The 15,976-nt window shown below is 36.4% G+C and overlaps 1 protein-coding gene across 8 annotated transcripts in view; it reads right to left on the bottom strand.

Moving 5' to 3' along the window:
* VPS13B (vacuolar protein sorting 13 homolog B) overlaps nt 1–15,976 on the bottom strand; it is a 468,066-nt gene that overhangs the window by 387,554 nt on the left and 64,536 nt on the right. For all 8 annotated transcript variants that reach the window (XM_035319261.1, XM_035319264.1, XM_035319260.1 and 5 more), the window contains 7 exons: nt 15,642–15,764; nt 12,343–12,480; nt 10,899–10,986; nt 6,744–6,935; nt 5,937–6,106; nt 1,778–1,972; nt 215–339 (listed from right to left, as the gene is read on the bottom strand). In XM_035319261.1, the coding sequence (XP_035175152.1) occupies nt 215–339; nt 1,778–1,972; nt 5,937–6,106; nt 6,744–6,935; nt 10,899–10,986; nt 12,343–12,480; nt 15,642–15,764 (1,031 nt within the window). The remainder of the gene's footprint in view (nt 1–214; nt 340–1,777; nt 1,973–5,936; nt 6,107–6,743; nt 6,936–10,898; nt 10,987–12,342; nt 12,481–15,641; nt 15,765–15,976) is intronic.

Raw genomic sequence — 15,976 nt, 5'->3', positions numbered from 1 at the left:
TTTGCACAGCCTGTTCTCTCAATGGTCTGAAATTCTGATTAACAGGCATACTTGCAGAGAAAATTATGACAGACTTAATAGTAGAATAAGATAGAAAAGACAAAGGGAAGTTTAGGGAAATATATATATACAGAGCTTGGAATTTTTAAGCCATTAATTATAAACACAGAAGTAGTTGAGTGCATTACTTACGCTATACATCGTTCATACTCACCAATATTTAGGAAACTTGATCAGCTTGCCATAAAGAGCAGTACTGAAAGAGGGTATAACTGGAACAGGGAAGCAGTACAAGCCTTTACTGTCCAAAGAGGTCAAGGCTGCCTGAAAACCAAATACCTGAACAAAAAATCAGCTGGTCAGCATATACTATCACAATTAGAACATTTCAAATTATTTTTACAATATATAAATTGATCTTTTGAAAACATAAGCAATAAACATGAAATAAATTTTGTATTTTTCGGTTAATCCTTTTTGCCCCAATAATCAAGAAGTTCTGAATTGTTTCCAGTAATAAAATAATATCCCAACAGGAATAAATAACAAATATTTTCTTTTATCAAAAAATCATGTTAAGTATTCTCTGCTAAATTGTTTAAAAATTATCAGTTAAAATACATTATTCTATATCATGTAAATCTGGAGATTGCACATCGTCTTTCATTTAAAGAACATTTTTGTGATTACAACAATGGCCTAAACAAGTGATATTTAAGGAAATGAGAAAAAAGCTTTTCAAGTTATCTTAATAAGACAATCTAAAGGACGGTTCATCACAACTGTACTCTATGAATTTTCTGTTCAGTATGGAAAATGGACAGTTGCAACTCTCAAAGTTATACTCCACATTTTGCAAATGCTGATCAAACAGTTGCTAAAAACTTCTTGAACAGGAAATCCCCATAAACTGAAAAACAAATAGATGAATTGCAATACAGTTATCCCAATCACTTTAAATGTGATGGGAGTAAACACATCACCCAGAAAACTCAAGGCTTGCCACATAATTTTGGGATGGTGTTTGTGATTTATATGCACAGTAAGATTTCATTTAGTTTAAGATATCAGCACACAAGTCAACAGCTAACTGAAAGTTGTAGCAAAATTAAGTTGTACACATTTACATTTAAGTAGCACTCAAAAGCCTTTCAGACTGCCTGAGCACAAAGTTCATCCTAAAAGTCTTCGCAGTCTATTTTAAAGCTTCTCTTTAGTGTTCACTTTTTCATTCTACTATAATCTCAGCTGATGTCAACTTCATTATTCAAAAGCTTCTTAAAATTCACTCAGCCTAGCAATAAGAACTGTTCTCATAATGGATCTTTAACTGAGAACATTTTGGCAACAGTCTGCATACTCCATTATGATGGTTTTGCTCTATCAATACTACTAAAAAACTATGATTTTTCCTTATAACCTATCAAGTTGCTAAGTGTAAATCACTCTAATCTACATATCCTGTGACCATTATCCTAAAATAACAAAGGTTTCCTTCCAAATTATTTTAACTCAGTCTTGCCACGAAGACCTTAGGGCTTCCATCTGTATTGTTGCCTTGTGAAGTTCTCTGTTCATGTTACAAAACATTTAGCTCAGCTCAAAAGTAGCAATCCCAAATGATGATATTCTGCAAGATGTATTTCCTGTGCATGTCCTTTTAGTTAGGTTGAAAACATTCTTCCAAGAAACCTAACTGTTAACATCCAGGATTATCTATACTTGCTTTAACATTTTCTCAGCATACTGAAGAAATAGATCTCAAGATTTCTTTTACCTTCAGATAGCAGTGTGAGTAACAGTAATGAAGAAGGTTATCAGACAGCTGGCTGAGGCTGCTGACCATGTGTACCAGTTGCTCAGCATACATTGGTACAGAATGCTCCAGGTTAATTTTATCCACCAATATTCTCACAGAAGGTAAAGGCCGCAGGGGCTGGAAGCTTGTAGTATTTAGCAATCCGCTTAAGTTCTATGGAAGGGGGAAAAGCATGCAACTATTACATTTATATTCTATTATTTATACATTTTTACATTTCTTACATCTTTCTCTCAAAATACACACACAAACAAATCTACATGTAATAAATTCTTTACTGCTTACTACAGCATTGTGATCAAAATAACAGCACCTTAAGTATTTTCAAAATAACTTCTTCCTCTGTGTTAGAAGCTTAACTTTTACGTCTAAAATTTTCATCCATAATTCCACTGAGTATCAGTGTGCAGGTGTTAGCAGCAGGGCAGCTGCAGTGGTGGCCTCTGTAAGGAGAGGCCAAGGCCACCCCATGCCAGACACAGGCAGTTCCAGCCAGCACCACCACAGAGCACAGCTGAGGCCTGCAGCCAAGCTGGTGGTGTCTCTGTGTAGATGGATTTAAGAAAGGGTGAAAAATCCCACACAAGCTGAAGGTCAGGAGAAAAAAAAAAGTGAGAAACAGCAGCAAAAACAGCAACATCAGAGAAGAAGGAAAGGGAGGGGGTGCTGCAGGCACCAGAGCAATCAGAATCACAGAATGGTTTGGGTTGGAAGGGACCTTAAAGCCCACCCAGTTCCAGCCCCCTGCCATGGGCAGGGACACCTCCCACCAGACCAGGTTGCCCAAAGCCCGATCCAGCCTGGCCTTGAGCACCTCCAGGGATGGGGCATCCACAGCTTCTCTGGGCAGCCTGTGCCAGGGCCTCACCACACTGAGTAAATTTCTTCCTTATATCTAATCTAAATCTACCCTCTTACAGTCTAAAACCATTATTCCTTGTCCTATTACTATACCCCCTGACAAAGAATCCCTCCCCAGCTTTCCTGTAGGCCCCCTTTAGGCACTGGAAGGTTGCAATAAAGTATCCCCAGAGCCCTCTCTTCTCCACTCTCAAATAGTGTCCCTGCTGCAGCCCTCAAAAGACCCTATGCCAGGGCAGACATTTCCTAAAGAGCTGCAGCCCATGGGATGGACCTACAATGGAGCAGGGGAAAAGTGTGAGGAAGCAGGAGTGGCAGAAAGGAACTGTTACAGACTGAGCACAACCCCGATTGTTCCCCATGGGTGAGGGGGAAGCAGCAGAAGCATCAGGAATGAAGGAGTGAAGCTGAGTCTGGAAGAAAAAGGGGTGGGCACTGCACAATGTGTTATTTTGATTTTTGTCTGTCTTTCTCACTACCCAAATCTTTTTTAATTGGCAATAAATTAACTTAATTTTCCCCAAGTCAAGCCTCGTTTTGCTCATAATGGCACTTGGTAAGTGATCTCCCCCTCTTTATCTTGATCTGCCTTCCCTGCCCTGTTGAGGAAGGAGAGTGAGAGAGCAGCTGGCCGGGCAGCTGGCAGCTGGCCAAGGTCAACCCAAGAATATGCTAAGTCAAAATATTTTATTCTATAAAATGTTTACTCTTCATCACTCCAAAGCACTATGTCTCAGCAAAAAAATAAAAAGAAAATGCAGCTCCAAAAAATAAATATTGTAATTTTACACATCTAATTGTATTTTTCATAATATCCATTAAAACAGAGTACTGCATCTACTGTAAGACGTGGACAAATTAGAACAGCCCTCATTGGAGGCCTACCAGGGGCCCCGGAGTACAGGAGCTCTTCCTTGGGAGGGACTGAAATAACTGGGTTTCTTTGGCCTGGAGAAGGACAAAGGAGATCCCACTGCTTTATACAGCTGCCTACTATGTGGGTACAGAGAAGACTGAGCCAGATTCTTGTCAAAGGTGTACTCTGAGAGAAATGACAGACACAAGATGAAGCACAGGCAGTTCCAATCCAAGCAGGTACACAGGAAAGCTTATCGTGGAATCTTCATCCTTGGAGCTATTTAGCACTTGGCTGGACAAGCCCTGGAGAATCCTGCTTTAATAGGACTTGTTTTAAGCAGAACATTGGTCTCCTAGAGATAATTTCCAGACAGTTCTTCCAATTCAAATTACTTTTAACTTCAAAACTGGACATTAAGTTAATCAATTTCAACCTAAAAGTTGAAGTTATTTTCAACAGGCTTGCCTTCGCACAGGAAATATAAATTGAAACTTCAAATAAAAATAGTAACGAAAAAATTCACTTCAGTTGAACTTGTTTTCCTCAAACCTACAATAGAAATGGGGCTATTTTCCCACTGTAAGAACACCATATTCCCATGCGCACTAGACTAGAAGCACCACAATCCATGGACTATCCCAGGCTGAAAGGAAACAACGCTTCCCATTAAAAGCTTGACAAGGTCCCATTTTCTAAAATTAGAAGTTTATGTATGTATCCTAATGCATCAACAGGTAAACATTTTGTCACCAGTTCACTGACTGTAGCCAGAAAAGATAAGCACGTCTAAACTGAAGAAAAATATACACACGCCTTAAGTATACTCAATAAAGAAATGACAACACTTGTAGAACACAAATGTTATCTCAATTTCAGACAAGAAATTACCAGTTAAAGGCTGATACAAAAATTATTCACTAATTATGGAACCCAATTTGAATGCAAATTGTTGAATATTTAGCATAACAAAGGACTTCACATATAAAAGCCTAACTCTCACTGCTTTAACTGTAACAACTTCTGAGAACTTCTACAAGATACATCCCACTAAAAAAACAAAACACCTCATCTGCAAGTACAGAGAACTTAGTTAGTAGCCCCTTGTAAAAAACACATTGCAAGTGTTTAGTGTCAGACAAGAATTCATACAAATTTAACTCAATTCAGAATTTTCTTCTTCCAGTCTCTTTTCTCATCCTTTCTGCTTCTGCAGCCAGAGGTAAAACTAACAGTAAGTATTCATTAAAAAACACCAATGGATCCCTATAGCATGTTGATTTCACACACAGAGGAAGAAGGAGTCCTGTAGGAGTGAAAACCATACAGGATTCTTTAGCTGAAATTCTACTACATATAACGAAACGATGAAACAAATTTGGGCTCTCTTTCAAAGACAGAGAATTTACAAAAATCTTAATCATGGGCTTCTTGTTTTTAGTGAGTGGGCTTTTTGCTGTTTTAAATACATTTATGTGACTTAGAATAGAACAGTTCAGTTAGAAGAAACCCTTAAAGATCATATCGTCCAACTGCCTGACCACTTCAGGGTCATTCCCTGTATTTTATAAAGCATGCTTTCCCTGTACCTAGTTCATTCCCAGTATTTTCCAGTCTGACAGACCCCTCTGATCAGTTCTGGATCCAGATTAGGAATTCTCCTCATATTCACACTGTCTTGAACATTCAGAGGGATCATTAACAATCAGAGCAAAAACTGATTCCCTGTACAGCTTAAGTGACCAGATCAAACATGGTACAATCTACCATTAACAGCCTGAAGTCATCCCAGCTGGGACTTGAACACACAGAGCTACATGTTACATCTGTGAAGTCTTTATAGAGCATATGTAATCAAAGATTTCTTATTTGACCAAGTAAGGGAAAACCTGAATGGCAAAATGACAACAGGTACCTTTCTGATGCAAAAGGTTTCCTAAAAAAACTTTGAAGTCATAGCTACTTCTTTTTAAGTCTGATGACTTAAAACAACACAAAACCATTCTATCATTTTTTTTTTTCCCTCCAAATGTTAATTTCCCACTAGTGCATGCCTTCCATTTTAACAAGTCTAGCTAGTTACCCCACACACCACTGGTCTTGCATATATGAAGGGAAGGCTGGTGGGCACCAAGCTAATTAAAAACTCATTAATACATCTAGCACATCAAATAATAGTTCAGTGAGAAAATTATACAGCTCCACCCCAGGATAGGCATAGTTTCAATTTTCAGTATTTTTCATTAAGACAGTCAGAGATGAAAAAGCAGAGATGCACCTAGGCCTATTATTAAGGCAATAGGCGTTTGATGCTACAACTTCATATATCTTAGCCTTAATAATTCTATGAAAGAGCACATGCTAATATAAAAAACTGAGTAAGCATTGGCGAGTACATACCTTCTCACCCATTATTACGGGCATCAAGTGGTCTAGTAAATTGAATTCTGCCACAGGGATTATAATTGTACACTTAAGAATGGTGAATGTTGTGAGTCGAGTGGGAATGTATTCCTCCAACGATGCTACTTCTTCTGAGCTTGGCATAGTTCTATTTCCATCCACAAGGTCTAAAATAAACCAAGATTACATAAGCCTGACTAAAACACGTATCTCCAACAGTGGCTTTTTCAGAAACAGTTAGGAACTAGCAAAAAGTAAAAAGCATTTTTTTGTCCCTTCATATTTAATACATGTATGAATCAATGTTGAATCAATGTTGTATTATACACTAGTTTTATATAAGGCTAAATGCAACAGTAACTGCATCGTCCTCACTTTGAAATCCAAGGTTTGGACATGAGAAAACTGTACAACTCTTTCTCATTTTTATGTAAAGGAACTCATCCTAACAGTTTTAGCATAGCTTGTTTCTATTCATTTTCTCCCATAAGTATTATTTCAAACAAATAAATACATTCTTTCTTCTCTTAGACTCCAAAAATAAGGGGAAGTTGTCAATGAAATAAGCCCTCCACACAAGAGACTTGAATCAAATGGCTTCAGATAGTCTGAAATTGTGTCAGAGGTATAGACAGCATTGATGGGGATACCACAATGTTTCATTTTTATTTAAAATGTTGCTCTTTGCACTGGTAAAATCCTCTGGCAATTTTAAAGTTTAACTATTTGCAATTAGTAACTTCAAAGCACTGAAGTTCCTCTGATTTAATTCTATGCATTTGTGTATATGCAACAGGAGCAAACCTGGCTTAGTTCTGCTATATGGCTCGTATTCGTGTTCCAGAGCGCACACTATCATTTTCATTATCCGGTGTACAGCACTGCTGTCCAATCGGAGATTGAGTGGACCTACAATGAGGCTTTTCGTAGACATCTCCTGAACATTTCCAAAGTCTTCATTCTTTACTGAAGAAAGGTCTTGCTGATTCCCAGAAACTACAAAAGTTGTATAAATAATAATTACACCAAACAACCAGACATAACAAAATTATAACTTTGTCAGTTACTTTTGTTTCAAATCCTGTGATCACAGACTTATCATACAGAAAATATAACAATGAAAACTGAACACGTTAATATACTATGACTGTCTTAACATATTATTTAAACAAAGACTATTCCTGTCAAATGCTGAACAAACAGGACAAGATTTTGCCTCAACAGCACGCACAGTGTAACCTAGTCAATGAGGGACCTTTTTATTATCTTTGTATCTTCCAAGCTTAGGATTCTTTAACAATATCCAAACTTTTGTAGAAACTTAACCCCAGGTGCCAGTGACAGCTGTGCTGTTCAACACTTAAAACCAGACTGACAATTGAAGATAAACCCTTCCTTCCATTCCGTGATGAGGTAAAGCATGGGCAGGGAGAATGAAAACTTCTTTAATCATTGTGTCTCAGACAATTTTTTAGAAGGACCACCACAGGGATAAAAGGGTTGGTAAGTCTCTGCATCAAAAGGTCTATAACCTCTGTGTTCAAAATAGCTACTAGTGTACCAATCAAAGGAGAACTATCATTTTTCTGATATAGATGTAGGATAATGAAGTAGACCAAAATCACACATTCAGTGTATATAGGCCATCTGTCAACCATAAAACAGTATGCTTACTTTTCTCTTAACATATTTGAAATTCTCCAGTTAAATTATGCAAATTTCAGACACTTCAGTTTTCCTGTTGCATATGGCTAGTAAAAAAAAAAAAAACTAAATACCTTCAGCCCTCAAACACTTAGTTTGCAAAACTTCACTTTTTTCCCTTATAATTCATCATTTTGGTAGCATCTTCATTGTTCCAATACAAGCACTAAATATTAAATGTCTTGCAAACCATGACACAAAACCAACAGTCTGGCAAAATAACCACAAGATTAAATGGATTTTCAGACCATTTAACCTATACAAAAAAAAAAAAAAATTGTCATTCCTTCCAATTCCATCTTGTATCCAGTTCAGATGAACACTATCAGGAGGTGTAAAAAATCATAATCTCACATAAAAAACATCAGGGCCAAAAGCCTTGAAAAATAGCCTACTTTTAAAATGTAAAAAAAAAAACTTGCACTTACTACGTGTATGGATAATACATCGAAGTGATAGAATTTATACAAACCACTTTATAATTAAATGCAACTTTTCCATAACTAAGTGCAAAAAGAACGAGAGTAGAAATTCCATCAGTTCTATAGAAGTCAGTGCTTACAGGTTACTTTTTAAACTTCACAGATGCGTAAAGGAAAATCAGGTTACTAGTCACTGGGTATTCAGCCCTCCATAAACCTTTTGTCTAATTCTAGTTGACAAAAAGCTTCAAATCAGAGTGCTGCAAAACAAACATGCCACCAAAATGGATAGATACGCATTATAAACAAAGCAACTTCAGAATTACACTCCGTTAGGTCCGTAGGTCATGCAAATCAGTACTCGATGAAACTGATATACTACGCTTCAGCAAAATTACTGATTTGTATTGAAATGCAAAGCAAAAAAATAGAAAAATAGAGGGGAAAGACAGGAAGAATTTCAAAATAGAACTACTGTACATGACTCACTATCCTGTTTTTATTCAGAATACTAAAAGTCATTAATATATTTCTATAAATGACAGATGAAACTCCTGAGGTTAATGTTATCCAGGAGGTACTTGTGGTTTAATCAGTAATTGTATGCTTCAGAAAAAGGTTAAAGGGGCAAAGAAGGTGTCAAACCAAAATTGCCTCAATAGATAAAAATCTTACAATCACAGTAACTGCCTCCCTATAATGTAAGCTGTGTTGTTTTTTTAGGGGAAAATGGCATGCACTGATTGTAACTAAAAGCATACTTAATGTCAAATAGAAATAGTAAAATGTACAAAAGTATTTGTTTAAAAGTTTAAACACCATGTATTTAAAACGTAGCAAGATTTATATTATCAGAGTTCTGAAATATCTATATATTCATTTTAAAAGAGATTATTTACTTCTATTTGTTCATGTTCTATTTATTAAATAACTATTTGATGTTCTATGCGGAAAATTAGCTAGAAAACAACTAACACAAAATGTCATCTGCTTTTCAGAGAAACAAATGTATTTGAAAACTTACGGTTTAAAATTCTTAATTCTATAGGTACAGCCACTATTTAAACTATTAACTATCCTATTCCTTTATGTAGTCAGACAGCTGAAATTATAAGAACAACAATGAAATAAAAACATCCAGGAAGGCTTGATAGGAAGCCAAGCTACATTTTCTGAGGTGTTTTCCTAGTGACTGATGTAGAAAATGCATATCAAGCCCCTGAAAAAGGAAACTGAAAGAAACAGAGGAGAAACTGAGGAAAAGAAAGTAGTCTGGCCTTGAGCTAAAAATAAGTGCTTTTGAGTTGAGCAATTTCTGAGCAGTTACAGTCAGGAATAGTTATGTTGTAAGATTCCTTGTGTGTTCAGAAAAAACAAGGCAAAATATTACACATAATCAAGTTTTCCTCATAATCGAGTATCTATGCATATACAAATTTCAATACCAAAAGTCAAAAAAGAGATGAAGTCTATCCTGGTCTTCAACTTCCTTAAATAAAAGTACTGTGTGCATGTAAGCGGTTATTTCTTTATTAAAAACAGAAATGTACTGCAGTAGAAGCTTGACTTCATGTATATTTTCTCAGCTTTAAATCACATGCATGGTAAGCAGACAGGAAAGCCTCAGGGCTGGGAAAGAACTGTTAAATTACCTACTCTATCCCTCAACTATCGAAAGCAATTGCATCGCTTATTTCTGTTTGCAAGCTTCGCATGATCCATCCTCTAACCAAATTGGAAATTTCTTTCCTACTCCTTTTATATTTAATGTCTAATTAATCCCCAAATCAAAAACATTTAAGACCTCAGACTTCACTTAGAAGATAAAAATAGACACAAAAATGAGACAAACCCTTCTGATGAATTGGGCTAGGTAGCAAGAACAAATAAAAGTTTAGTCACGAAAGCCAGAAGTTCCCAGACATCCATAGAGATGGTGTTCATGGTAATAAGTACACAGGTGGGGAAGAAAACATTACTTAGTAGGACTGCACAACAGTAGCTGTAAATGACAATCTCCCCAAGGGTGGGGGAATCACACTGCAATTCATTTTTAAGAATATCTATATACACAGATACATATGTATATACGTATACATACACATATATTACTTACTGACATATTAACTCCTTTATTCTGTTGTTTTTTGTGACACTCACAAAAGTAGATACACTTACTGCATCGAACCCACAGTATTGCCTAAGATTTAGAATCAAATTGATAGAAATCTCCAAAATGACTTAAAATTAGCAAATACCTGTGCCTGCATGGTTTAGAGTAATATTTGCTTACAACAATGTTTGAGATATTTATATTTAAAGATTATTTCTCCCCAACATCATCTCTGCAACCATAAATGCCACCTTCACGTATACTTTCAGGTGAGTAATTCTAAAGGTATAGTTCTCTCTCCCTTGCATTTTCTTCACTGGAGAAAATGAGAGTACCCTTCATCTTCTGTATCACATGGATGATCAACATAATTCCAGGGTTTCTCAAAACATTTGTTTTCCAAAGTTAATAATAATAGTAACTTTTTTTAAAAGACATCATACTTCATGAATTTTATCACTGCTACTTGAAAATTACTTTCAGTTTAGCCACTAACTATAAAACATATCATCTCAATTATTTAGGCAGAAATAAAAGTAAGAACGTCAATAAATCATCAATAAACACAACAGCTAAACACACTGATGCAGATGAAGCCATTTTTGCTATGAACCTGATGGCAAATCTAAGGTAAGTTAGAGGACAGCTGGTCAAGGACTAACTCAGTCTGAAGAGTCTTTGTTTCTATTATTTAACAGGGTAAACAAAGAAAAAAGGTACCTTTGCCACCAGTGCTTTCCATTGTGTACAAGTAATCCATGTAGAAAGCCCCAAACCTCTGCATTCCAGCTATCTCTGTGTATGTCTCCTACCAACAAAGCAAAGCAAACAAAGAAAATGTTGTATAAGGAAAGAATCTTGAGATTACCAACTGATAGGCTGGTATGGGAGAGATATATTCGTGTTTGGATTTGGGCATCAACACACGGAAAGGCTTATCAAAACAAAAGGACAGAGGTTATCCCAAAGAATTCACCTTTCCGATAGGTAATGTAACTTCTATTTGAGGCCACACAAAGGCACATCCATAATTCCAGCGGACACACTGACCAATTCATCAATAACATCTAGTTAATTAGTACCTTTAATGGAGTAAATATTCTTCACTTGACCTCTTACATCCAACATATCTGCCTAATTAATTACATTCAAAAGTGAAGCTCATTTATTCTCATTTTTTACGGAATATGGTGTTTTTATCTTCAAACAGTAGTAATCTGAGCAAGACTTTGTCATCACCGGGATTTATATGTAAGCTATTCCATTACTACACATCAAATTTGCTTTCTTACTTGCCAAATGATAGGCAAATCATAAAAGCATCGAAGGCAGCTCAAGTAAATCTTAAAACTATGGACAATGAATATATATGAGTGATTGGGATTTCACTAATTAATTTTACTTTAAGGGAGTCTTCATCAGTAGTACTAAAAAGGTGAAAATAATAAAATTTAAATTTAAAATAAAATAGATATATTCAAAATTCTAAATGGCTTTGCCAGTACAATTACACAGAGCACTTAACAGCACCTATGAAAACACCTGGAAAGGACCACCTTGGTCACTGCATACAGTCTTTAAAAAAAAATCGCAGCCAGGGAATAAAGTTTTACTGCATAAGTTACAACAGACTATTCATGACTGAAAAGTTGTCTCTATCAAAGGCAGAATTAGCAGGACTCCTACGTAGAAGGATGTAAGAATAATACGTAAGAATACAGTATCTAAGAATATGGCACTCACTGACAATAAAATTAACAAGTTGCCAGAGCTGGTTTCCAGGAAAGACTTTCTCAGTTTGAAGGCCACAAACTATTTGTTTGGTTTAAACAAGTATGTCGGTAAGCTTGACCTTTTGCTAGCACTTCTGTCATCTTTTTTTTTCCCCTGTAGATGTTTTGTAGTTAGCACTTTTGAAAACGATGGCATTAGATTTAGCGTTCAAGATAGGAGGGGTTTTAAGGTTTCTTTTGGACATGTGTTTTTGTTGCCTTCTTTTTGAATACAAATAGGTTTATCATTTTTTTGGCCATCTGCAAAGTAAGATTCAGTTACACATGACCAAGTAAAGTAAATCAGTCTAAGAGTACACATCCAAACATAATTAGAAATTCATTAGAGAGCATTAGAAAATGTTTTTGAAAGAAAAAAGTAATTCTCTGACCTTATGATGAGCTGCATCCAATATAAATTCTGCACGAATACTATTATTTTCTGGACTTCTGTAATCAAACAGTGAATTGGTAAGGTATGTCATCCCTTTTGCACTCAGATTTTCTCCACAATTAAAGAAATAGGCCTCCTTCATCAAGTAGTCAAACATAATAAGGCAAGGGAAGAAAAAAAAAGTCAAGTTAACAGAGCAGTTTCAATTCTGTCATAACACAATTATGACATGATGTCAATCCCTCAAGAGAATATTAAAGAGGGCACCCCTACTCCAGTCACATATTTCATCACAAATAAAGGTAAGACAATTAAAATAATTTAGGTTAAATAACGCTGATGTTCCTGTCCACTCCCACCCCATTTTCAAGGTAATAAAAACAGCCTGGGCTAATAGCATACACTAATAATACAGAATACATACTAGTTTTAACAGAAAATAAATTTAGATAGTTGTTACTCTGAAGTCTCCATCCTTTTAAGTCCGCATGATCTTGTCACTACATCCTCTATTTCTGACTGACCAATGCCTTTCAGATGCTTCATAATAAGTAGTTCTCTCAATGTATGACCCACTTGCTACTTGAACGTTCTTCTTTCTTTCTTTGGAGTTTTACATTTCTTCTCCAAATCCTATATCCTCTAACCTTCTAAAGTCAACACCACCTTACTACCAAGAGTTACTCCTTCAAACAGGGAATATGTGTGAGATTGATTTTTGCCAACCATCTATTCTTGACCTCACAAAACAAAGCTGGAACCTGTATGAAAGGCAAGATGTCCCAGCTGTAACAGTACAGAAAGAGGACAAGTGAAGCAGTGCCAGCAACATCTGTTCCTAAAAAGCAGGGATTTTCTTGAATTCCCAGCCTAGAGGGTAGTAGGAAATAGAAAAAAGAGCAATGCCCCAAGTCCTTTATCAACTAGTCTTCAGGAAATTCATTCACGCACTCACCAACCACAATCCAAAATTTAGGCAATTACCCTTAAACAAGAGTATTAAGCCAGGGATGCAGTGGTTCAGCTATCTAGCAACACTAGTTCATGAGGACACATCTGCCCTCCCAGTCACTCTCCTTCAGTTAAACCAACACAACAGGCTAACAGAGAAAGGAGATGAGGGGGTCAACTAAAGGAGCCACCAGACTTGACAGGAATGAAAAGAGAAAGGGAAAGAGGGTCCTGGGCACTCACAACAAGGCAAGGGCCGGGGGAGAGTTGTAAAAACACAACTGAGGAAATTAGTTTCTACAAGCACCAGTACACTGCAACATGGCCAATACCCAGAGCTTCCCAAAAGACTAGTGGGGGAAATCCTCCCAGAAATCAGGACGTACACTGCAGCATGTGGCAAAAAGAGAAGAAGGGAAAACTCCCCTCTTGATAACCAGTAAAACTCTGGAGAATAGTAACACAATATAAATCTGGAAGAACAACTCAGATTGCAAAATCACAGTGTACAAAGGGAGGCCCATAGAAACATTGTACAATTTAGGTTGGAAGGAATCTCTTCCAGTCTTTAGAAAGGATGTTAAACGCTATGGGCTTAGTACAGATCCCTGAAGGATGCCACAAGTAAGCAGGCAGACACCAGTTGGACTTGATACCTCTTTTGAGCATTGCAGTCCAGACACTTTTTCACCCAACTTACCTAATCAATATCTCACTGATTTGGGAGTAAGAACTGTGTGGGAGACTGTTTCAAAGGCCTTGCTACAGTCAACACACGTCCTGAATATGGTTGTTAGTTTTTCCTCAGGCAGCTAGCTACTTGGCCATGTAAGCACAGCCCACTACCAGGGAATGGGTTCCTCTTCTGCAGTTTTGCATGCTGCAGTTTAAGATACGCTTCTTCTTCTTCTTTTTTTTTTTTTTTTTTTTAGTACTGTCAGGAGTTTTTTTTGTTCATGTATGCTGGACTTCTGCCATACTTTATTTTTTTGCACATCAGAAGGAGCTTCTTGTGCTTGAAGAATGCTATCCTTGAAACTCAACCAGGTTTCCCTAAGTCTCTTTGCCCGTTAGAGCACTATTCCACAAGATCCTGCCAAAACCTGCTCTTCTAAATCCAAAGGACACCAATCTACTATTCATCTTGCTTACTTCACTCACAATTTTAAACTTCAGTCTCACAGGTCCTGCAGGCAAGGCTGCCATTCACTGTCAAATCCCCAGCCAGGTTTTCCTTGTCTGTAACAAGGCCAGCAGAGCATCTCCTACAGATGGCTTATCCTTGTCTCCCAAGACTGTTCTTCTGGCAAACCCTCTAACTACTGGCTGCAGCATACCAGTCAGATATTGCATCCCACCACACTTCTGTATTCCCAACAATATCACGTTCTACAGCTACGTAAGAACACCTAATTCTTCACTTTTTCTACTTCATGTATTTGTGTACAAACACTTGAGAATAGATGACAAGCCATACTGCTCTCACAGGGACAGTACAAGAACATGACCCAAACCATTTGTATTTTGTATTTGTAAATACCATCACAGTATTTAACGATTTTCCAAATAACAGTATATTTTACCTTAATCTGTTTGCTTTATATTGTTTTTAATATTTTTGACGTTTTTGATATTTTTGATATTTCTCCTTAAAATACTTTCTAAGAATTTACAGGGAACTAGTATCATGCTAACAGGTCTGTAGTTGGCTAATTTTGCTTAAATGTAGTTCTCCACTACAATATGGCACTGTTTTATCTGTAGCTCAACTAAAAATCCCTACTATTAAATTTACAATTTCATGCATCCATTCACTATTTTTTTTAACAGTAGTTCATATAAATACCTGAGTTTGTCTTACTAAGTAATTTAAGTTTTGCTTCTACCGAAAATACAGTAATTAATACACCTTTTCACTTCACACCATCAATGCCATTGAAAAAGGATGAAACATACTTGTTCACTATTTCAGTTTCAACTCTATTATCCTTAGTGTATCAGATTTATATTTCTTCCCTTCTGAACCTTCTGTTGATTTAAGTACTTTCAAAAAATTTAACTGTGATTTAATTTCCTATACAGAATCAAAGTATGAAAACATAATAATAGGGTGTAAGTGGGGTTGACAAAAAGAAGTCTTATCCTTAGGGTTGAAAAGACGACAAACATCTGAGAGTGAGAAGCTGCAAAACATAAGGCATTGAGTTCTATATTCCAGTGACACATCTAAAGAACTTATTCACAACTGATAACACCAGCTTTTCCAACTCCGGCACCCAAATATTTTAATGAAGCATACCATAACTGCTGTATTCAACAAGTCAATTACTATTGTAATATACTCACTTCATCATTCCTATTCGTGTTCTCTTCAAAGTCTTTAATTCCCATAATTCCTTTAAGGCACATGGCTTGGCAGCCAACAAAACCTATTTGGCAATCAAAGAAACGTTCACCTTTCATAAGGACCTAGTAGGGGAAAAAATGTGGTATTTTGAAGAATTCCAGTCCATGAGAAACAGAAAAGATTAAAAAAGTGAACTAGAATATGTTCACATTTAGTACTTAAATAAACAGCCAGTTAATCAAATAGGATGTATATAAAGTTTCAATTTCTAGTGCTATGGTGGTCAGACACCAAAAGTAACCCCTTCTTCCTACCTATGTGATTATTACACAAA

Source organism: Oxyura jamaicensis, chromosome 2 (genome assembly GCF_011077185.1).
Source record: "Oxyura jamaicensis isolate SHBP4307 breed ruddy duck chromosome 2, BPBGC_Ojam_1.0, whole genome shotgun sequence".
NCBI lineage: Eukaryota > Metazoa > Chordata > Aves > Anseriformes > Anatidae > Oxyura > Oxyura jamaicensis.
The sequence above is the reverse complement of the archived record's forward strand: the minus strand, read 5'-3'. Positions and strand labels throughout refer to the sequence as shown.